General features: G+C 36.5%; 1 protein-coding gene across 1 annotated transcript; it reads right to left on the reverse strand.

The window, feature by feature from the left end:
- Positions 1 to 642: 642 nt before the first annotated feature.
- On the reverse strand, positions 643 to 25,216 carry LOC141390715 (synaptic vesicle glycoprotein 2B-like). Its single transcript, XM_073963652.1, has 10 exons — positions 25,015 to 25,216; positions 9,755 to 10,124; positions 9,497 to 9,675; positions 9,223 to 9,404; positions 7,911 to 8,128; positions 7,689 to 7,854; positions 1,319 to 1,436; positions 1,085 to 1,244; positions 866 to 993; positions 643 to 806 (listed from the first exon to the last, which is right to left on the reverse strand). The coding sequence occupies exons 1-10, from the start codon at positions 25,073 to 25,075 to the stop codon at positions 757 to 759; spliced, it is 1,632 nt and encodes a 543-aa protein (XP_073819753.1). The 5' UTR covers positions 25,076 to 25,216; the 3' UTR covers positions 643 to 756.
- Positions 25,217 to 26,053: the final 837 nt, after the last annotated feature.

The following is a 26,053-nucleotide window of genomic DNA, read 5'->3' on the forward strand; positions in this document are numbered from 1 at the left end:
GGAGGATATTGAGGTCTCAACCTTAAAAATACCGAAAATCGGAAGGTACCGTTCTATGGGCACTATATGTGGTTAATGTTTTATATCCCCAACGAAGACAAAATACCAAATTTTAGCCATTTCGGTGGGATATTTTACCGTTACCGTTATAGCAAAACGAGGACCTGTCTTCACAATTTTTATTGGAAAAAATTCTTGGCCATTGGGAACCTCAAATGTCCAATTTCAGCTATTTCGGTCAAAAATGTAGCTAAAATCTTCAAAATACCTTAAATCGGGTGGTACCGTTGTATGGGGAATATATCAAAACGTGGGCCGATAAAGCCCATCAAACTTGAACTACCTATAGAAACAGACTCTAGGGTGCAAAAATATAGCGTTCTAGCTCAATTATTGTGGACGCTAGAGTGATTACAACAGGCGGACAGACGGACATGGCTACATCGACTCAGAATTTTATTCTGATCATGAATATATTTTATAGGGTCCTAGATTATTATTTCAATGCGTCACATACGGAAAAACAAACTTACTATGGTGGAGGGTATAAAAAGATAGTCCAAAATCATATGTGTATTTATCTTAATAATATATTGATAAAATATATTTTTATTTAAAAAAATATTAAAAATATCAGTTCGTTTTGAAAAACATTACTCTCTGTAATAGAGGGTAATAAATGAAGTTGAGCCAATGGGGGAATACTCCACTCAAACAATCGAAAATATTAAAAATCACATTGTGGTTATGAGATAATTAAGTAAATGTCGACTTTTTGGGAAGAATAAATGATAAAATAGCAGCAACTATAAACAAATAAAAACAGGTTACATAAACATCAAAATTTCAAAATACACACACTTACATATCAACACAGATCCAACCATTGCGAATGGTGGTATACAACCAATTTCCACCAATACCGGAAACATTAAATTACCCGATAGTGCACCCAAGCGTCCAAACATCATCGACAATGAAACAATCATGGTTCTGCAAAGGAGGAAAATCATCAAAAACAACAAACCGACCACATAATTATTTAAAATTTAACAAACACACAAACCATAATAGATTTCCTTACCTCATTGTAGTCGGAAATAAACCGACAACCATTCCCAATAGAGACGATGTCGATATACCACACAATGTTATAAACAATGAGGATATGATTAATGTAGTCAAACCATTACTGGACCAATACAAACTCAAACCCAATCCTCCGGAGATTAGTAAGCCAAATGCTGAAACATGAAAAGAATTACAACAATGTTCTTGTTTTATGTTCCAAAATAGTTTGTTTCTCGGCGTTATTTACTTAGTAAACGTTTAGTACCCACAGCACGTACAATCATGCCAGCAAAGCAGTATCCTACAATTCCGGAAAAGGAAACAATCATGTTGTTCATGTACATATCAACTGAAACATTTTGATGCTACAAAGATAGACAATTAGACAATTTAAAGTTGAGTGAGTTGTGGTAAACTTCACCGGTAAAAGGATTATTTCGTCTCTTTCATCAATCCGATGTGAATAAACAAGTTACGTATCAATTACATGTGAGTCAAATTAAAGATAATTTTTTAATTTGAAGCATTGTGGCGTTTTTTATTGGGATAGCGTTTGCAATTTTGTTTTTTCAAAATAGTCTGGCTTAATCCCATTGTTGTTGTTTTAATATTTTAAAACAACTATTTTATTAGTGGAAAAGATTTGGCATTGCTCGCCAAGGGGTAAGGCAGGGAATACTATAGTTTCGATCCACGCCACTGGATCTCATCAATTCCCTTGTTTCTTGTTTGTGGATATTCTCCACCGAAGTTATTTTTCAATAACTTCTTCAACAAGAAACTTTTTATACCCAAACATCAATCGTCAGCTCGAAGTATAAAGGTAAGCAAAGAAAAAAGTTCAATGAGAAGTTTTTCCTTGGCAACCTCATACAACTCCGACGAAAGTGTCTGCGAAAACAATTCAACCCTCTTCCACTTGTATGTGTCGTCGAGTTTCGACGAATGCACACACCAAAATTTGGTTGGTCTGCTTTACAGCAAAAACAACACACGTCGTGCCAGTGTCTTCAATTTGAAGCATTGTGGCGTTTTTTTATTGGGATAGCGTTTGCAATTTTGTTTTTTCAAAATAGTCTGGCTTAATCCCATTGTTGTTGTTTTAATATTTTAAAACAACTATTTTATTAGTGGAAAAGATTTGGCATTGTTCGCCAAGGGGTAAGGCAGGGAATACTATAGTTTCGATCCACGCCACTGGATCTCATCAGTTCCCTTGTTTCTTGTTTGTGGATATTCTCCACCGAAGTTATTTTTCAATAACTTCTTCAACAAGAAACTTTTTATACCCAAACATCAATCGTCAGCTCGAAGTATAAAGGTAAGCAAAGAAAAAAGTTCAATGAGAAGTTTTTCCTTGGCAACCTCATACAACTCCGACGAAAGTGTCTGCGAAAACAATTCAAACCTCTTCCACTTGTTATTATTTTTTATATTTTTAGTGCAATATACTTTTGTTGAATGGAGCGTAACTACCAAGGTCCACTGAGGTTCACTCCATTTTTTTGTACTAATTAAATTGGACTTCCTGGATTCCGAATAACCACAATTTAGCTGCGAATTGCTGCAAATCTTGCTGATAAATGATAAATAGCTGATAAATCAAAATACCTAAAATCTGTCGGTACAGTTATATGGGGGCTATATCAAAATGCAGACCAATTTTCACAATTTTTGGTGGAGAAGATGTATAACCAACGAGAACCTCCTATGCCAAAATTCAGCTAATTTGGTCTGAAAATGTAGACAAAATCCTAACAATACCGAATATTGGGAGGTACCGTTATATGGGGACAATATCAAAACGTAGACCTATGTCCACAATTTTTGGTGGATAATGTTTGTATCCACTGGGAACCATAAATACCAAATTACACCTAATTTGGACGGAAAATGTAGCTTTAAACCCCCAAAATACTGAAAATCGGGAGGTATCTTAAAAGGGGCCTATACCCAAACGTGGCCTATGTCCAAAATTGTTGGTGGAAACGTTTAGTGATCACTAGAAACCCTAAGTACCAAATTACAACTAATTTGGAAGGAAAGGGTGGCTTAAATCCTCAAAATACCGAATATCAGCAGGTACCGTTATGTGGGGGCTATACCAACATATTAGCCGATGTTGTTCATATTTAGTCCATTATTACCCACGGACACAGACTGAGTTTGTGCAAAATTTCAGAAAGATATCTCCATTCGTTTCCAAGTTATTAATTTCGCGCCGCTAGATCAGTGATTTCGACCACTGTGCACTATTAGAACAAGTAAAAAAGTATCAGTCGGTTTTGCCGACAGAGATATACCCTCAGCCTGTGTGGATTGAAATACTTTATGTCCCCAAAAAACTTATGTATTTAGGGGGGTTTTGGCCGTATGAACCGACAAAAATATGGATAGGATTAAAGCTTAAAAATTTGCGGTGATATCGATAGATAGGCCTTTCTTACCATAATAGCTTACGAAAAACATAATATCGCTGTAAATAGGACCACTAGGAAAATGTTCGGTAAAGATGTCCAAAGGATCCTCGAACAGACCCTTAACCACACAAAAATGTTGAACATTGGTACCCCAAGGATTGGACAGATCGGGCCCAAATTAGAGTATAAACTAAGTTTCGATAATATTTAGAGATCCAAAGTTTGGACCAAATCGGTTGCTACCTATGAGACATCGCGCGTAACATTTTAGCGAATGTTTTCGAACTTTTGTGAGGGAAGTACCGGAAGGAGTGGGCCTATAGGCACCACCTTACATCTAATATTCGAAGAAATATTACGATATCAAAAGTGTGGACGAATGCAGTATTCGGTTCGAGCTCTCCAGCCACTACATATGGTGCCATAGGGGGTTTTCACAACTTTCGGGCAGTTTTCTCAAGAAGTATGGACTTGCCCCTGAAAAAACTTTTACTGTCGTAATTGAAGCAGCGAATGCAAGTTGCTTCAATAAAAATCAAAGTGATTCGAGAGCAGGTCTTAAAGTGAATTTATCCAAAATTTTGTGTAGGAGGTACCCGAAGGAGTGGATAAATATAGTCCATGTTCGAACTTGATGTATATCTGGTAGATATATTAGGATGTGTAAAGTATGGACCACATCGGTCGCTACCATCAAGAGTTATTGTGCGCACAATTTTTCCGAACATTTTCGAAATTTTGTGGGAGAGGTACCGGAAGGAGTGGACCGATATAACCCATCTTTGAACTTAAACTAAGTTTGGACAAAATATTACGAAAGCCAAATTTTGGACCAACTCGGTTGATCCGTTCGAGAGTTATCGTGCGCTCCAATCACTATTCACGGTGTCATTGGGGTTTTTTGCATCTTTCAGGCTATTTTCTCAGGAAGTGTGGACTTGCCGCAGATGAAACTTGTACGATCGTTTGGGGGGCATTGAATACAAGTTGCTGCAACAAAAATCAAAGCGATTCGAGAGCAGGTCCTAAAATGAAATTTTCCGAAATTTTGTGTGGGAGGTACCCGAAGGAATGCACCGATTGAATCCATATTGTCTGTCCATCTAAGTCTGGAAGATTTCACGATTTGCAAAGTACAAACCAACTTGGTTACTCCCTTCTGGAGTTATCGTGCGCACAAATTTTCTGAACATTTTCGAACTTTTGTGGGGAAGGTATCTGAAGGAGTGGACCGATATAACCCATCTTAGATCTTAAACTAAGTTTGGACAAAATATTACGAAAGCCAAATTTTGGACCGAATCGGTTGATCCGTTTGAGAGTTATCGTGCGCTTCAGCCAGACAGACGGACGGACATGGCTAAATCAACTCCAAATTGTCGGAAACACATTTCGTCCAAACATACTTAAGGGTCTAAAACCCTTATTTCGATGAGGCACATTTTGCCCGTATGAAAGTGTATATACCCTCGTTAGAATAAATGCTGAGGGTATAAAAACATCATTGCTTTGTTCCATAAGCTGCAGGAGTCTACTATTTTGACATCTTTAAAATTGTTAAGTTCGGCCGGGCCGAACTTTTTATACCCTCCCCCACCATTGAATTGAAGTAAATATGAACAATTAATAACCACTAAGCTCTATCGCTACGTTACGAATAATTCCTTGGAGGAGAATAATATCTTAACTGGTGATAATAACTTTATACTGATAATTTTGTGCATGAAGGTCAACACCGGTCCATGGGGGTGAGACTAAAACCTATGGATAGTTTTTTGCGAGTATTTTTTCTATCTTGATGGAACAAAAAATTCCAATTAACAACCACGTCGGTAGGATAATGTGACTAAAATCTTCTCTTGTACCCGTTATAATGTTTTGTATCCCTGACTAAAACTTTCAAAAGTCGAAAATCCGTGAGTGCCGTTCTATGGGGACTTATACCGACAAATTTCAGGTGGTATGTTTTATGCCACCAACTAACACTAAATACCAAATTTTAGCCAATTGAGTGGTGTATAGAGGCCACAACCTTCAAAATATCGAAAATCGAGAGGTACCGTTCTATGGGGGCTATATGAAGACGTGGACCTATACCGTCAAGTTAACTTAAATCTCGATTTATTTGAAAATCCCTCCGGCAATTTTTTTCTTGATATTTCTCATCTATGAGCATTTTAGTTTCAGAATCTACAAAAACTTCCCAGATGTAAGCACCTTCCATTTAAATTTGGTTAAGGCACACCGTGGGAAAGTTTTATACCCCCAACGAAGACTAAATACCTAATTCTAGCCAATTCGGTGTGATATTCAGGTCATAACCTTCAAAATACCAAAAAATCGGGAGGTACCATTCTATGGGAGCTATATAAAAACGTGGACCGATATAGCCCATTTTAAATACCAAACATCCTAGTAGTAATATAAACTTCCATGCAAAATTATAAAGCTATATCTTAAACAATTGAGAGCTATTTCTTGATTTCGACAGACGAAATAACGGACGGACGGCCAGATGGACATGGCTGTTTCAACTTAGAATTTTATGCTGATCAAGAATATATGTACTTTATAGGGTTTTCAATGAATATTTCGATGTGTTACAAAGGGAATGACAAAATTAATTATACCCTCCGTATTATGGTGGAGGGTATAAAAATAGTAGATTCTTGCAGGTCACATTCTGGAACAGAGCAAATGTGTTTCAACCGGGGCAGTTCTTCCTAGGCTGCCATGTGGCTGGTCACTTTGATGGGGGATCCACCTCCACGACATATCCGAATAGACATAATAATCTTCCGTCCAGACAACCAAGACCTAACTTTAACAGATGGTCAATAGCGACAGGTCTGAAGCAGCTGCTCTCTACATCGGTAAATGAATTGTCAATGTGTACAGTCCTAAAATAACATCTTTCAAAAATTTTTCGACAGCGAACATCAGCTGCCCAGGTCCTCTTAAACAACCTTACCCCACCTCAGATCTGGTTAAAGCAACTATTTAAACTATTTCCCTTATATCCAATTTCTGAAGAAGTGAGGTGGAAAATACCAATTTTAGAATTGTCAAGCATAAAGACCATAAAAAGTTGTCATTAAATCTCACTACGACGGGCCAGCAACGCGGACCGGGGTCTGCTGGTTTTTCTTTTTTCTGAAATTTACCCAAGTTCTTCCCTTTAGATCTCCTGTCGGATAGTTTTCAGCATATTGTCCCTGCAGACTCTCTCACGATGGTACAATTTTTTTCGGGGGCTAGTTCCTGAGATAATGGCCTAAAAGCTCCAAGAAACCTTGACAGCACCAAATAAAATGACAAATCCACATGATAACTGTAGCAGGGTGTTTCTGATTGGTTCAACCTTTACAAATCGTATTATTTCATGTACTCGGTTGGAATATGGACTATATCGGTCTCACATAAAATTTGAGAAAAGTGCAGTTTAACAGCTTATCTCGGATAGTTTTGAATTTTTTTTTTTTTCAAAAAGTTCTTCTTGCGGGTCCTGTTACGACGGCCCTTTTTTCGGGGGCAAGTCCATACTTCTTGTGGTAATGGCCCAAAACCTCCAAAAAGCCTGCCGGCAACTAAACTAGGTAGTACGTAAGATAACCCTGCAAGGGAGAAAAACACGATTTGGTCCAAACATTGTTTTATTCCTTACATCCTCGAATTATGTCCGAATATCGAAAGAGTGCAGTTTAAGGACTCGTCTAGGATTGTTTTTAAGTTATTGGCAACATGGAAAAGTCCTAGTTAAAATAGTACAATTTTTCGGGGCAAATCCATACTTTCTGCGAAATTTGCCCAAAAACTCAAAAAAAAAACTTATAGACGTCAGAAGTATTGTGTTTGCATCATTTCTTTAGTTTCGAGGCTAAGGGTATATCTAAGTCGGCACAGCTGACTGATACTTTCTTTTTTTTTGTAGACTGTTTTTATTGGTTCTGGAATATTTTGGCCACTGTTTATATGATAGGGAAGGTATCAAACGCCTAGAACTTTACGTTGGACTCTTCTAAAACTTCTTTTGTCACCTACAAAAATAACTCCTTCATGGCACATACATATAAGACTGGGCTACACTTGAAGTGTAAAAAAGTCTTAATGGAACAGGCGATTCAAATATTTTGAGTAATCAATTCTGTCCTACTTAAAACCCAAGATTGTCCACCTATTCCCCAAAAATTTACTTACTTCAGCACAATCTTTATCATAGTTGGTAACTATTGAAGCTGTTTTATTAACACTGTAGTCCAAAATTACACATAGATTTGTTGATTCTTCTGTGTTGGCAAATTCTTGTTCATATTCGGATATAGAAGCGAACAGTTGAGGTAACCATAAACGTATGGTATTGTATCTGCAAATAAATAACAAAATTGTAATAACCTGCAAAAGATTGTACTATAAATTTACCCCATTAATATTGAAAACTGCATACAATAAACATGTAGAGATCGTGTTAACAGTGGTTTGCTGAACATTGGTTTTGTTTGCTGCCAACCATCACGTAAACTTTGCGACAAAGAACGATGAAGCCGTCTTGAATGTTCTTCGTTCGTTTTCTCAATAGTAAAGACGACTTCATTACTGTTTATATCCCTGGAGGGTATCTCTTCGATTAGGCGTTTAATCTATAAATAACCCAGTAAGGAAAGGATCAAAGTCGGGCGGGGCCGACTATATAATACCCTACACCACTGTGAATATGTAAAATATATATGGGAGCTAAATCCAAATCAGAACAGATTTTTATATAATTTTTCACATTTATTTGTAGACCAAATTCCGTCACATAGTCCAAATTTCATAAAAATTGGACATATATAGCACGTGCATCAAATAACTCAAATCGGTCGAAAATATATATGGGAGCTATATCCAAATCTGAACCGATTTCGATATGATTTGCCACAGTTATTTCTAAACTAACCAACGTCACACATTCCAAATTTCATTGAAATCGGACAAATATAGCGTGTTTCGTGCATCAAATATCTCAAATCTGCCTAAAATATATATGAGAGCTATATCCAAATCTGAACCGATTTCAACATAATTTGGCACACTTATTTCTAGCTTTTTTCGTGCACCAAATTCCTTAAATCGGGCGTGAATATATATGGGGGCTATATCCAAATCTGAACCGATTTCTATATAATTTGGCACACTTATTTCTAGACTAAATTCCGTCTCACATTCCAAATTTCATTGAAATCGGACATATATAGCGTGTTTCGTGCACCAAATGCCTTAAATCGGGCGAAGATATATATGAGGGCTATATCCAAATCTGAACCGATTTCTATATAAATTGGCACAATTATTTCTAGACTAAATTCCGTCGCACATTCCAAATTTCATTGAAATCGGACATACATAGCGTGTTTCGTGCACCAAATGCCTTAAATCGGGTGAAGATATATATGGGGGCTATATCCAAATCTGAACCAAAATAAATAGCGTTCGTCCTTTGGCCAAAAAACAATCTTCTCCAATTTTCATGCGAATCGGACAATAAATGCAACTGTACTTTGTTTACAAAAATACATGGATAGACGGACAGACGGACATGCGAAAATCGGCTCAGAAAATGATTCTATGTATATCCCTAAAAGGAACTATTGGTCTATCTCGTTTCCTTTTGCATGTTACAAACTAATGCACAAAGACAAAAAATTTTATAAAAATTTGTTTGAAAAAATAATATGCAATTTTTTTCACAAACCGGAAATGTATCCTTAGGCTTTCGAGTATTCATGGAATACATCATTTGAAAAGATTTCATTGCCTGGCGATTATGTCCTTGAGACATTAAGAATTTGGGACTTTCGGGAAGAAACAGAAGTATAACGCCACTCATGAAACTGGGTAAGCCACAGAATAATAGAAATATCTGCCAGGTGTGTACTGCAAAAAAATTTAAATGTCATAATATGTATTACAAATTCATACATTTTATTTTTCTTTTAATGTTATTCCACAATTCCAATCCAACTCACCATTAAATCCCCTTATGGCAAATTCCCAATCTTTCGGCAATATCAGCCATGCCATAAGCGGCAACATTAACGTTCCAAATGATGTAATAATTCCCAAAATCATCAAAACCCTAGGACGATGTTGGGCAGCATGTAATTCTGTTAAATATGTGATCAGCACCGCACTTGGTCCATTAACTCTGGAATAATTATAATTAAATATACATAAGCTGCACATTACAGAAGCAGAATTAGAAAATGAGGTCCAATCTTACATACATCAATCCACCCAAAAATTTAAATGTCACCAACATTCCGAAATTTTGACTTAACGAACTACACACGACACACACAGCATCTGCCAATAAGCCAAACGCTAAAATGTTCTTTCTTCCCTGTGTATCGGCCATATAACCCCAAACAATGGCCGATGAAATCATACCAGCAAAAGTGACGGCATTCAGGACACCTTTATTGAACAACGTCAATTTGAGATCGCATTCAGCAATGGGTAATATATAGGCCATGGTTGTCGTGGAGAATACTATGGACAATTTTGCTGGAATTGCAGCTAATATTAATAAGAAATTAAAACATCCAAAGCCAGTTGCCGCTAGAGCCTTTTCAAAATCTGCCGGTTCATTGTAATCTGAAATTAAAACGAAAGTAAAAAAGTAAACAAAAAAGCGTTAAGTTTGGTATACCCCATTCTGAACTAAAATTGAATAACTAGTTTCCCTTCCTGCCCACAACATCAGGTGGATATATTTTATGATCACGGACATCCAATGCCTAAGTTAGGTCAGAAAATGTACCTAAAAATGTATTCAATCGGGGGACACCTACATATCGACGCCTCCAAACAATAGTATGCTAAGTCGACTTAGCATGTTTTCAAGTTCTTTACATTTTTATATTTAACGACCTTTTACTTAAATTCTGTCAAATTTTGGTAATAATCGGACAATCCGAGCAGAAGTTATAAACAAATATTTACTTAGCATAGTACTGAAGGTCAAAGAAATTTCCAAACTTTTAGAGCTTGTCCTGCAAAACTCACTGTTCAGAATTAGCAAACTATTATTTGGAGGTGTCGATATATTGGGGTCTATATCAAAGTATGAACCTATGTTAAACTTTTTTATGCTAGAAACATTTTGTGATCATTGGAAATCTCAACTCTGAAATTACAGGCAGTTCTGTAAAAAAATGTAGCAAAAATACTGAAATCAACGAAACATGGACCTATGTTGACAAATTTTGGTAGAAAACTTTTATGGCCTCTAGGAGCCTCACATGTCAAATTACAGCTACTTCGGTTCAAAATTGTAGCTAAAATCCTGAAAAATACAGAAAATTGGGGGCTATCGTTATATTGGGGCTATACCAAAACATGGACCTATATATAAACCTCTATTTTTAGTGGAATAGTTTTGGAACTATTAAGAACCTCAAAATGTCAAATTACAGCTAGTTTTATTTCATAGAGTCGCAAATGATTATTTCAATGTGTTACAAATGGAAACTTAATATACCCTCCATACTATGGTGGTGGGTATGAAAACGTTGATTAGTTTGGCCGGCGATGATCAAAGTTTGCATCTTCGAAATATTTTTTAGGCCCTAAATATGTTGGCTGGTGCGTACGACGACTCTCGAATTGACACCTGGTAATATTTTGTCTAATCTTAGAACATGTTCGAACACTCATCTCCTTCGGGTACCTCCCCCACGAAAGTTCAAAATTTTATGGTACGGAAAATGGGAGAACTCCATTTGGTCCTAACTTTGTAAGAAGCATTACACACTCAGATTAGGTTCGAATATGGAGTATTTCGGGCCACTCCTTTGGCAACATCCCACACAACCTTTCAAAGTTTTTCGCAGTTTCTGGACATGACTCAGATCGTTTTGCATTTGCAGGTTTTCGTGGCACCTATTACGTTCAGGGGGTGGAAAAATCTTCCAGAGATAATATCTTAAAAACTCTAAAAACCCCTGCGGCCATCAACTAAAATGACTGATGAGCTTGTGTGAGGTTGCCAAGGAAAAACTTCTCATTGAACTTTTTTCTTTGCTTACCTTTATACTTCGAGCTGACGATTGATGTTTGGGTATAACAAGTTTTTTGTTGAAGAAGTTATTGAAAAATAACTTCGGCGGAGAATATCCACAAACAAAAAACAAGTAAGAAAAGTCTATAGTCGGACGGAGCCGACCATGGGATACCCTATACCACTATCCCTGGACAATCGCTCTCCATGGAACTTCTTTTCAATGATTGTGAAAATTTAATTATCAAATATCAAAGATGTAATGTATAATACTTATGACCAAAACCCAAAAGTTATCTAGCAAGGAAAATTTAGTTCACACAAACTAAACTGTAATGAAACCCACTTATGTAGTACTACTACTTTCATTGTTTAACCTCTACGTTATTGAAATTTTACCGCTAAGTATTATCTGATCTTCACGTTGGTTTGTATGCTTCTCCTTCATTATAAACTCAAACTTTCTTTAAAATTTTGCGGGTTATTATTTTGACCTACAGAGCCGCTACAAAATTGGTTAAAATTTTGTTTTTGGTCCATTTCATTCCTTGAACATTTCACGATCATCAGCAAAAACTAATCATTTCCATTCTGGCCCGAACCCAACCTCCTTAAAAATTCGTTACAATCGGTCCATAATTGCGTCCTTAAGCTTGTTTACAATTTTTAATGGACGGACACATATCGCTAAATCGCTTTATCTCGTCGAGATATGAATTTTGGCATACCAAATAAGGGGTCTATGACGAACTTTTGGAGAGACAATATGTAGCATGGGATAAAAATGTGGTTCTCTACACAGAACCCATTATATATTAGGCAGTAGGCCCGTTATCTAGCAAACACTTGCAATTTACATCAGAGGAAAGGTCAGTAGTTTTTTCCCATATGTAGGTTACTTTGCGAAATATATATGTCCTCAAGGAGTTAAAATATCGACCAAAAATAAAATTTTTATATTTTTCATACAACAGTAATGGTCAATTTCACCCTCTAAAGAATTCAGATCATCATTCAAAATTGTAGGCATCTTTTTTGACCTATACTCTTACCCGGTGCAAAATTTCGTGACTATTGATGTATAATTGCGACTTCTAGCGAGTTTATTATTACACTACAAACAAATAACGGAATATATTAGGCTGTAACTCTATTATCTGAACATGCACACCAACATAATTGGCATCAATTAAAAGGTCAAGCGTTCCACTTTCAAGTATATCTCACTTGCCCGGAATGTCACTTCCAGGAATTAAGATATAAGCTGTATATTAAAAATTTTCACAATTCTCACACAAAAGTTTTGGTCCATTTAACCCTCTAAATATAATCCGATTGCCATCTCAAATTGCAAGCTTCTCCTTTGTGATATACTCTTACCTTATTTAAAATTACGCGTTGATCGGACTATTATTGAGACCTACAGAGCCGCTAGAAAATTGGATAAATATTATGTTTTTGGTCCATTTCACCCGCTAAATATTTCACGATTATCACCAATAAGAATAGGGATCTATTCTGATCTGAACCCGACCTCCATACAAAATTTCGTGACGATCGGTCCATAATTGAGGCCTGGAGCGTGTTTACAATTTATAATGGACAGACGGACGAACGGACGGACGGACACACATCTCAAAATCGCTTTATCTCGTCGAGATATGAAGATTGGTATACCACATTGGGGGTCTCCGACGAATATTTCGCGGTCTTACATGAATTTTTACCAACTTATAATACCCTTTTCCACATTGTGGTATAGGGTATAATTATTAAGGTGTATACCCCCAAAACTTTTTATTTCCCTTTCACGAATTTTCAGTGCGTTACCTGATAAAAGAAATCACTAATAGCACAAAAAACATTATATTGAACATAAATTTAACAAAGGATAATAAAATTACTTAAAAATATTCCAAAACAAGTAAGAAAGGTCTATAGTCGGACGGAGCCGGCCATGGGATACCCTATACCACTATCCCTGGAAAATCGCTTTCCGCGGAACTTCTTTTCAATGATTGTGAAAATTTAATTATCAAATATCAGAGATGTAATGTATAATACTTATGACCAAAACCAAGAAGTTATCTAGCATGACAAAGACATTTTTGTAGCAGGAAAGGAAAATTTAATTCACACAAACTAAAATGTAATGAAACCCACTTATGTAGTACTACTACTTCCGTTGTTTAACTGCCACGTTATTGAAATTTTTACCAATTTCACACAAAAGTTTCAGTCCATTTAACCCGCTAAGTATTATCTGAACTTCACGTTGGTTTGTACGCTTCTTCTTCATCATAAACTCAAACTTTGTTTAAAATTTTGCGGGTTATTATTTTGACCTACCGAGCCGCTACAAAATTGGTTAAAATTTTGTTTTTGCTCCATTTCATCCCCTGAACATTTCACGATCATCACCAAAAACTAATCATTTCTATTCTGGCCCGAACCCAACCTCCTTAAAAAATTCATTACAATCGGTCCATAATTGCGGCCTTAAGCTTGTTTACAATTTTTAATGGACGGACACACATCGCTAAATCGCTTTATCTCGTCGAGATATGAATTTTGGCATACCAAGTAGGGGGTCTAGGACGAATATTTCGTGGTGTTACGTAAACTTTTGGAGAGACAATATGTAGCATGGGATAAAAATGTGGTTCTCTACACAGAACCCATTATATATTAGGCAGTAGGCCCGTTATCTAGCAAACACTTTATTGCAATTTACATCAGAGGAAAGGTCAGTAGTTTTTTTCCATATGTAGGCTACTTTGCGAAATATATATGTATGTCCTCAAGGAATTAAAATATCGACCAAAAATAAAATTTTTATATTTTTCATACAAAAGTAATGGTCCATTTCACCCGCTAAAGAATATCAGATCATCATTCAAAATTGTGGGCATCTTTTTCGACCTATACTCTTACCCGGTGCGAAATTTCGTGACTATTGATATATAATTGCGACTTCTAGCGAGTTTATTATTACACTACAAACAAATAACGGAATATATTAGGCTGAAACTCTGTTATCTGATCATGCACACTAACATAATTGGCATCAATTGAAAGGTCAAGCGTTCCACTTTCAAGTATATCTCACTTGTCCCGAATGTCACTTCCAGGAATTAAGATATAAGCTGTATATTAAAAATGTTCACAATTTTCACACAAAAGTTTTGGTCCATTTAACCCTCTAAATATTATCCGATCGCCATCTCAAATTGCAAGCTTCTCCTTTGTGATATACTCTTACCTTATTTAAAATTACGCGTTGATCGGACTATTATTGAGACCTACAGAGCCGCTAGAAAATTGGATAAATATTATGTTTTTGGTCCATTTCACCCGCTAAATATTTCACGATCATCACCAATAAGAATAGGGATCTATTCTGATCTGAACCCGACCTCCATACAAAATTTCGTGACGATCGGTCCATAATTGCGGCCTGGAGCGTGTTTACAATTTATAATGGACAGACGGACGGACGGACGGACGGACGGACTGACGGACGGACACACATCTCAAAATCGCTTTATCTCGTCGAGATATGAAGATTGGTATACCACATTGGGGGTCTCCGACGAATATTTCGCGGTGTTACATGAATTTTTACCAAAACAAACTTATAATACCCTTTTCCACATTGTGGTATAGGGTATAACAAGGGAACTGATGAGATTCTGTGGCGAGAATCAAAACTATAGTATTCCCTGCCTTACCCCTCGGCGAACAATGCCAAATCTTTTCCACTAATAAACTAGTTGTTTAAAAATATTAAAACAACAACAATGGGATTACATAAAAAACATTGTTCCAAAACATCCCATACGGGACAAGGGAGACTTCTCTCATATCAATGAGTCCACCCCGATTCATATTTAGCTCAATGATATGGGACCTACTGTTTATCGCAGAGTCCAAACGGCGTGTCCTAAGACACCACTTGTAGAGAAGTTTTTCAAGGCTGAAATACTCAGGAAATGTCGCCAACATTACTGAGGGGTATTTTGCCACCGTTGAAAAATGTTTGCTGTTGCCTGGCCGGGGAATCGAACCACCGACCTTCTGCGTGCAAGGCGGGCGTGCATACCATTGCACCACGGTGGCACCCACAACAATGGGATTAAGCCAGACTATTTTGAAAGAACAAAAATACAGCTTATAAATTTATTACTGGAAGAGACATTCCGAGCAAGTATGTTATACTTGGAAGACGATCTTTTGACCTTTCCATTGAGGTCAATTATGTTGGTATACGTGATCAGATAACAGAGTTACAGCCTAATATATCCAGTTCTTTGTTTGTAGTGTAGTAATTAACACTCTAGAGGTCGCAATTATTGCTCAATTGTCACGAAATTTTGCACGAGGTAAGAGTTTAGGTTGAAGAAAATGCCTATAATTTTGCATGATGATCTGATATTATTTAGCGGGTGAAATGGACCATTACTTTTGCATGAAAAATATACAAATTTTATTTTTGGTCCATGTTTTAAGTTCCGGAGGGCATATACCGGCAAAGTAGGTCACATATGGAAAAATAACTACTGACATTTCCCCTGATGCAAATTGCAACAATGTGTCTGCTAGATAACGGGCCTACTGCCTACTATATAATGAGTTTTGTGTGGAGAACAGCAATTCCCTCCCATACTAGAAATTATCTCTATGACAGAGAAATTTTCAGTTCAGTTATCCAATTGGATATTTTATACAAATATTGCAGCATGGGGCCGCTTCGCCACCTATTTTATACCCTCAGCCTTTAGGATAAAGGAAATATATACAAAATACGACCAATGATTTTTTCAGCAGATTGTCCTTGCGGTCTCTTAACGATGGTACAATTGCAATGGCAACTACATACTTCCTGACATTATGGCCGAAAAGCTCCAAGAAACCCTGAAAAACAAACGAGAAACCTAACTAAAATGGCAAATCCGCAAGATAACTCTCAAGTGGATTTTCTGATTGGTCCAAGCTTTGCACATCCCTATTGCAACGGTACAATTTGTCCAAAGTACGTCCATACTTCCAAAACATTTTTAAAAATCAGATGTTAGCTTACAAAAATGATTTGGTATAGCCTTATATTACGATACCTGCAGATTCCACGTATTTTGAAGCAAACTCGTGATACAAAATCAATATATTTTTTATGCGGCATAATTATTGTGTTTGTTTCTTTTTTGGTCAGATGCTGAGGGCGCAGCTGACCTATACTATCTTACTTGGTATGTAATTGAATATGAATAATTTTGGAATTTATAAGTTTGTTTGCATGCAAATTATTTGAATTTCTATTCATTATTAGTTATTTCTACCGGTATAAAATATATGTTTGATATCACAATATATAACCAATATTAACTATTTTCGCAATGCCCTGAAAATCACAAAACTGCGTGTATTATCAAGCATATGTGAGGTACAATTGCACAACTTTTGGACGATAGATCTGCAATAAACTCACAATTTTCCCAAATATCAAATTTCAGAGATATGGCAGATTGCATTCTATATATATTTATTTATATTAGGTGTATTTCAAAAAGGAACCTGATTTTTAAAAACAATTTAAATATGTAGCAGGGGATGCTAATCTAATGCTAATGCTTTTGTCGCCGAATCCACTTGTAGAGATGTTTTTCATGGCTGAAATACTCAGGAAATATCGCTAACATTACTAAGGGATATTTTGCGCCGTTGAAAATTTGATGTGGCCATGCCTGGGAATCGGAACCGGACATTCAGCGTGCAAAGCGGTTGCACATAGCTAATTCCTAGAGGTTATGGTGTAGGGTATCACATGGTCGGCCCCGTCCGACTATAGCCTTTGCTTACTTGTTATACCCTACACCACTATGTGGGGAGGGTATTATAAGTTGGTTTTGCACCAAAAAGTTTGTAACGTCCGTCTGTCCATCTAAACCTTATAATCACGCTACAGGTCGCAAATTTGATCGGATCGTCACGAAATTTTGGGTGTTGATGAGGGTCCCGGAGGGGAAGAAGCCTATTGATTTTGGTGATGGTCGGATAATGTTCAGGGGTCGGAATGGGCAAAAAACTTATGTGGATAAAAGGACAACGTTTTTTTCCAAAGCAAATATCTCAGCTTCTGTATGGGGTATACCAAAACAAGACCTGACAATAAAAGTAGAAAATATCACCTTTCTAATGATGTAAAGTAAGTTCTCGTAGGTGATCAAACAACGGAGATATTACAATAGTGGCAAATAAAACCAAATTTTCATTCTTGTGATTTTAATTATAATGACGAATATCACAGCTTTGGTTAGGGACTTTTCAAAAGCAAAGCCTGACTATGAAAGTAGAAGATCCCATCTTTACAATGAAGCAAACTAGGTCGGCGTAGGTGACCAAATAACGGAGATATTGCAATAGTCGGTAATACATCCCATTTTCCACTTTTTTGGAAATCACGCTACAGGTCGTTGGGTGTTGATGGGGGTCCCGGAGGGGAAGAAACCTATTGATTTTGGTGATGGTCGGATAATAATTAGGGGTCGGAATGAGCAAAAAAGTTATTTGGAGAAAAAGTCACATTTTATTCCAAAGCAAATATCTCAGGGGTATATAAAAAGCAAAACTTGGCAATGAAAGTAGAAAATATCGCCTTTGAAACGATGTTACGTAGGTTGTCGTAGACGGTCACACAACGAAGATATCGCAATAGTCGCTAATAGAACCCAACCTTTAATTTTTGCGATTTTAGTTATAACGACGAATATCACACCTTTGGTTGGGGACCATCTTAAAGCAAAGCCCGACTAAGAAAGTAGAAAATCCCATCTTTAAAATTAAAGTAGGTTGGCGTAGGTGGTCAAATATAGAGATATCGCAATAGTCGGTAATATATCCCTTTTTCCACTTTTTCTGCAATCACACTACAGGTCGGAATTTTGATCGGATCATCACGAAATTTTCTCACAGAGATAGAAGAATATTGATGTTGGTGATGTCGATAGTAGTCCAATATAAAATTAAATATTAATTATTTTGGTTTAGTTCGCCTTAAGTCATTTGATATAAAAGCCAGATAGGTGAAAACTTTCGTATCTCCCTAAAAGAAATGTTTTCGAGTGAAAAGATTAGTGGTGTAGGGTATCACATAGTCGGCCCCGTACCGACTATAGCCTTTTCTCACTTGTTATACCCTATACCACAATGTGGAAAAGGGTATTATAAGTTTGTTTTGGTAAAAATTCATGTAACACCGCGAAATATTCGTCGGAGACCCCCAATGTGGTATACCAATCTTCATATCTCGACGAGATAAAGCGATTTTGAGATGTGTGTCCGTCCGTCAGTCCGTCCGTCCGTCCGTCCGTCCGTCTGTCCATTATAAATTGTAAACACGCTCCAGGCCGCAATTATGGACCGATCGTCACGAAATTTTGTATGGAGGTCGGGTTCAGATCAGAATAGATCCCTATTCTTATTGGTGATGATCGTGAAATATTTAGCGGGTGAAATGGACCAAAAACATAATATTTATCCAATTTTCTAGCGGCTCTGTAGGTCTCAATAATAGTCCGATCAACGCGTAATTTTAAATAAGGTAAGAGTATATCACAAAGGAGAAGCTTGCAATTTGAGATGGCGATCGGATAATATTTAGAGGGTTAAATGGACCAAAACTTTTGTGTGAAAATTGTGAACATTTTTAATATACAGCTTATATCTTAATTCCTGGAAGTGACATTCGGGACAAGTGAGATATACTTGAAAGTGGAACGCTTGACCTTTCAATTGATGCCAATTATGTTAGTGTGCATGATCAGATAACAGAGTTTCAGCCTAATATATTCCGTTATTTGTTTGTAGTGTAATAATAAACTCGCTAGAAGTCGCAATTATATATCAATAGTCACGAAATTTCGCACCGGGTAAGAGTATAGGTCGAAAAAGATGCCCACAATTTTGAATGATGATCTGATATTCTTTAGCGGGTGAAATGGACCATTACTTTTGTATGAAAAATATAAAAATTTTATTTTTGGTCGATATTTTAATTCCTTGAGGACATACATATATATTTCGCAAAGTAGCCTACATATGGAAAAAAACTACTGACCTTTCCTCTGATGTAAATTGCAATAAAGTGTTTGCTAGATAACGGGCCTACTGCCTAATATATAATGGGTTCTGTGTAGAGAACCACATTTTTATCCCATGCTACATATTGTCTCTCCAAAAGTTTACGTAACACCACGAAATATTCGTCCTAGACCCCCTACTTGGTATGCCAAAATTCATATCTCGACGAGATAAAGCGATTTAGCGATGTGTGTCCGTCCATTAAAAATTGTAAACAAGCTTAAGGCCGCAATTATGGACCGATTGTAATGAATTTTTTAAGGAGGTTGGGTTCGGGCCAGAATAGAAATGATTAGTTTTTGGTGATGATCGTGAAATGTTCAGGGGATGAAATGGAGCAAAAACAAAATTTTAACCAATTTTGTAGCGGCTCGGTAGGTCAAAATAATAACCCGCAAAATTTTAAACAAAGTTTGAGTTTATGATGAAGAAGAAGCGTACAAACCAACGTGAAGTTCAGATAATACTTAGCGGGTTAAATGGACTGAAACTTTTGTGTGAAATTGGTAAAAATTTCAATAACGTGGCAGTTAAACAACGGAAGTAGTAGTACTACATAAGTGGGTTTCATTACATTTTAGTTTGTGTGAATTAAATTTTCCTTTCCTGCTACAAAAATGTCTTTGTCATGCTAGATAACTTCTTGGTTTTGGTCATAAGTATTATACATTACATCTCTGATATTTGATAATTAAATTTTCACAATCATTGAAAAGAAGTTCCGCGGAAAGCGATTTTCCAGGGATAGTGGTATAGGGTATCCCATGGCCGGCTCCGTCCGACTATAGACCTTTCTTACTTGTTTTTGTTTAAGTTTGCTGTTCGAGGGTCACTTTAAAATTTTTACCGATGGTAATCCTAGTGGTCCTGCTTACGGCGATATAATGTTTTTCGTGGACATGTCCATAATTCCTGACTTAATGATCCAAAAGCTCTAATAAATCCTACGGTGACCAACTAAAACGACTGGTGGACACGATAACTACCTAAAGGTCGATGCAGTTCCATGATGGACTATGTCAATCCATTCCTTCAGGTACCTCCTCCGCAAAAGTTCAACACTATTGTGCTTTCATAGCGGATAGTCCTTGTGATCATAACTAAAATAGTACAACTGGTCTTCTAGCGGAAGCCAACACTTCCCCTGATATGTTCCTGGAAATGTTCCTAATTTTAAGGACATTTCTTACATATATCCTTCACAAAAGTCAGAATAAGTCCAGCGTTTTACTATAGGGAGACGCTTTGGTCTGTACCACAACTTCTGCGTTAATTATACATAATATCCCGAAGAAGAAAAATAAGACAAACAGTTTATCAGCGGAGCTGTTCAAGACCGGGAGCTATATGCTGATAAGGTATATGCATCATGCATAAAATCGCATATAAAACCGTATCCGGCACTAAAGCCTATGATCAATAAAATTTTACCAATGTGGCTTTAGACCTGACAAATCCATCAGAGAGCAGATCTTTACCTTGTGGCAAGTTCTGTGAAGACCTAAGAGATGTAGATCGACACATGTTATGTTTTTGACGACAGCCCTATAATCCTACGAGGGCGGTTCGGAAACTTCTTAGCCTATCAATGAAAGAGAATAGTTAGTTTTTCAAAAATATTTTAATTTTTCAATATAATCTCCTGAAACTTCAATACACTTAGTCCAACGTTTTTTTGGAATTCTATACCTTGATTAAAATAGTTTTCCTCAAGGTCTTCAAAATAGTGGTTTACAACTGTAATTGCATCTTCATTTGAGGTAAAACGCTTGCCAGGAATTTTTTTAGATTTGGGAACAAGTAAAAGCCACTGGGAGCTAAATCAGGAGAATAAGGTGGGTGGTCAAGCAACTCGTACTTTAATTCGTTGATTTTAGCCATTGTTAAAACACTCTTGTACGCTGGTGCGTTGTCTTGAAGAAAAAAATATTTTTTTTGTGTTGTAAGTCCCAATTTACATTGGGCGAGTTTACTTGCGGCAATTGTCATTTTGTAGGAGAGAGAGGTGAGGCATATGGTAACCCTTTGCCTCTCAGCACCCTCTCTCACCTACAAACTGACAATTGCCGCAAGTAAACTCGCCCAATGTAAATTGGGACTAAGCCCGGACGTTTTTCTCGAATTTGTACATTTAATTGATCCAAAAGGTTGCAATAGTACTCTGAATTTATTGTTTTACCCTTTTGTAGATAGTCAATCAATAAAATACCTTTGAAGTCCCAAAAAACCGTTGACATAACCTTACCTGCCGATTGAATTGTTTTTGCCTTCTTTGGGGCACTTCCTCCAGCTTCAGTCCATTGTTTGGATTGTTCTTTCGTCTCTGGAGTATAGTGGTGGATCCATGTCTCATCAACAGTTATGAAACGACACTTAAAATCCATTTTATTTCGCTTAAAACGCTCCAAACAAGCTTGAGAAATGTTCATTCTTATGCGTTTTTGATCGACTGTTAACAAATGCGGCACCCATCTTGCAGAAAGCTTTTTCATCTGTAGTTCTTCATGAAGGATGAACAATCCATTTCGTCTGAATATTATTTAGATTCTGAATTTTCTTGATCACCTTGTCTCTCTTCTATTACTTGATCATTTGTACCTTGCAATGTATCATCATTTGCATAATCATCATTAGGGACATTAGTCTCATCATCATTATTAAGGACATTTGATGCTATTTCCTCCACTGAATCGCATCGGCAGGAATAATAGAATTTTGTATCATCTTTTGGCATCTCTACTTAATTCAAAGCTGTTTCTACCGGGATCAAAGAAACGATATGTCTTTTTGGAATTACTGTAGCCAAATATAACTTCTTTCCCTTTACATCCAAATTCTTACGTTTTTGCTTAGGGATGTGGATCACGGCTCTACAACCAAACACTCTGAGATACGTTAAACAGGGCTTCTTACCTGACCATGCTTCTTCCGGAGAAATCTCATTTAGAATTTTCATCGGTGTTACGTTTATTCAATGAACTGCTGCTTCAGCCTAAAACTTTTTGAGCAAGCACGACTGAATTAAAATATACCTACTTTGTTTCTATAATGGTCCTGTTCATTCTATCAGATACGCCATTTTCCTGAGGCGAATATGGTACCGTAGTTTGCTGAAAAATACCATTTTCAACAAAAATGCGTGTTCATTCTTTCAACATTCATTCTTTCATTGCAGTATTCAGTTCCGCTGTCGCTCCTCTAGGCTTTAATCTTTCGTCTTGTTTGATTTTCGATTTTTTTTAAATTCGACGAACTTTTCAGAAACTTCAGACTACCGTTTCAGAAAATATATAAAAACTTTTCGCGAGTAATCATCTATAAAAGTTAATATATATCGAGAATTACTAATGGAATCTGTATCCATTGGACCACAGAGATCAGTATGAATTAAATCCAATATACCATTGACTCTAGTTCCTGTGTCATTGAATGGTTTTCTTGATATTTTCACTTTCCAGCAAGGAATACAATTTTCTTTACCTTTCTCACATTTTATTCCAATTACGGCTCCTGATGCCATTTCCTTCAGTGTTTCATTGATTACATGACCGATTCGTTTATGCCACAAATTGCCTTCTTCAATCTTACTTTGAGAAATCATTGCGTTGTTACTTGAAAAATGCATGCGAAACATTTCTTCATCCAAATCTCCTGTAACAAAAACATCCTCACAATTGTTGATAATTTGCAGCCTTTTGAATCCGTTTCAACAATTTTAGAAACAGACAGTAGATTAATATACAAATCCGGAATGTGCAGAACATCTTTAAAAGTAGCGTTTTCTTTCTTGGAGTTTCCCACCTATGAAACCATGTTGACATCTCCAATTACATCGACACGCATTGTATAATTATTTGCTATGATTACCTCAGAATTTTTTTCTTCATGTCGATCACTGAAAAATTCCTTACTTGAACACATATGGGCTGTGGCACCAGAATTGAAGGACCAATCATTGTTTTGCAGTTTACGCAGTAAACGCTCCCATCGCAGAATTCCCACCATCTTTCTTTGAGAATACTTTCTTAGAAGATTTTTTCGGGCATTTGGAGGCTATATGGCCATACTGATTGCTAATAACATTGATCCGATCCACTCTTCATCCACGTTAAGACCAACAGACCTTAATTTGTGCGCCGAGTTGATTATCTCATTCACATATTCCTCAACATTTGAACAATCTTTCAACTTGTTGAGCAGAATTTTTGAATTAATCCAACTCTCCTGACCAAGCCATTGTCTTCATACATTTTCGCTAATGCCGCCCATATATCTTTTGTACATTCTGGTATATGAGGATAAACAGTCTTATCCACCAATAAGATTAGTTCTGCGTTCTGCCTTGGCTTGAATATTCTTGTTTTCTTTATCTTCCGCCCCCTGGAATGGATTTCCACAGACGTTTCATTTAAAAATATGCTTCCACTGCAAACTTCCAGTCTTCGAAATTTTCGCTTCCGCGAAGTTTCTCCAATTGCATATTCCTTTCTTGCTATTTTTCTCGTATAAGCACAAATAATCTTAATTTTCGAGTTTAAAACGCGGGAAGGACCATAACCTGTTATTTTATTAAAGGTTTCTCAACCAACGAAAATTTATTTTAATAATTTTCTGTATAACATGACAACTACATAAAACTATTGGTCTGTTACAGAACTGCAAGAATCTACTAATTTTTAATTTTTTTTTTTTTTTTTTTTTTTTTTTTTTTTTTGATGACATAAAGGATAAATGTTATCGTAGTAAAAAATAGTAGCTTCTTGCAAGTTCTGGAACAGAACATTGTTAACTAGATATTTTTCAATTACAATAAGCAAAGTAGTTGTATTAGGTAGTTCCTTCTTCTTTTTCAACAAAAACAGTTGTAAAATTATAAATGAAAATCATAGATTTCTTTTTTTTTCGTTCTCATTCGTTTGTTCACGTTCGTTTGTTTTCAACGGATTTCAATTAATATTTCACTTATTTTTACAAAAAATATCAGAAATTTGTTACCCCTACTGTATGTGAAAAAATTATGGACAGCTGGGAGGCAAACGATAAATGTATGTAAGTGTTAGTAAATCAGGGTTGTATTTCAAGACAAATTGTTTAGTGTAAACGACACTTGCAAGTGTAAACGTTCGGAAAAAATTGCTTTCACATCACAAGGAAATTTTCTCGGCAGTGTGGTTGATGTGTGTCAGTCAACATGTGTGAGGGTATTGGTATTTTTCGAACTGCCACTTGCATGTGTAAACGGGGGGTTACATAAACAATATTCGTTCTGGCCAACATAACACGTTTTTATCATTGCATATAACATATCTGTTCACAGCATTTGCTTAATTCTGTTTGTCATTATCATACCTTTATCTGTTTCAGATGTCTTTTCTTCTTTCTTATCGTTTTTACTGTTGACATTCGTCATCACAATTTTTGTTTAATGTGAGATGTAGTACACAAAAAATCTGATTTTTGACACAAAATAATTTAAATTGTATAAGCTGTCTTGCCCTTTTTTCCTATTTCCGACACTTTGTACGTTATCGATAGATGCGCGTCTACAATGTCAAAATAATTCTGTATAACATGACACCTGAATGTTAATCTACTTATAATAAAGTCTACTGTTTTTTCTTATCTTTATCTTTTGTTTTTAGTTACCGCATATCGGTACAAACAACCGCATTGACGAAGCATCGTCACAAGCCAAAGTGTGGAGGCGATAATTCACATTCATTGTAGTAAAAAAATGTCTTTGTTGTTACAACATTTTTAGATGCATCTCTCCGCTAAAGAAAGGGGGCCTTAATGTACCGAGCAACTCGTTTAACCATATGAATGAAAACAAGTAGGAAAAGCGTTAAGTTTGGTCGGGCCGAACTTTTTATACCCTCCACCACAAATTTCAGCCATTTCGGTGGATTAATGTGGCCACAACCTTCAAAAATAAAAAAATCGGAAGGTATCGTTCTATGGGGGCTACATGACCGCGTGGACTTATACCTACAAATTTCTGGGGGAAAGTTTTATATCCCCAACGAAGACTAAATACCAAATTTCAGCCATCTCGGTGTGATAATGAGACCAAAACCTTAAAAATACCGAAAATCGGGAGATATCGTCCTATGGAGCTATATCAAAACGTGGACCTATATAAACATTTTATGGTAGAAATGTTTCTTAGCTTTTGGAAACACAAAATACAAAGTTACAACCGATTCTGTTGTCAAATGGGACTAATACATTCAAAATATTTAAAAATGACGCGTACTTTATATGGGGCGATATATGGGGGCTATACAAAAACGTGGACCTATATAATCCAAATTTGGTAGGAATGTTTTTTGGCCTCTGGAGACACAAAATACCAAATTACAACAATTCGGTGGTAAAATGGGACAAA

The sequence above is a fragment of the Musca autumnalis genome, unplaced genomic scaffold (genome assembly GCF_047663935.1).
Source record: "Musca autumnalis isolate F117 unplaced genomic scaffold, ASM4766393v1 scaffold_1, whole genome shotgun sequence".
Lineage (NCBI taxonomy): Eukaryota > Metazoa > Arthropoda > Insecta > Diptera > Muscidae > Musca > Musca autumnalis.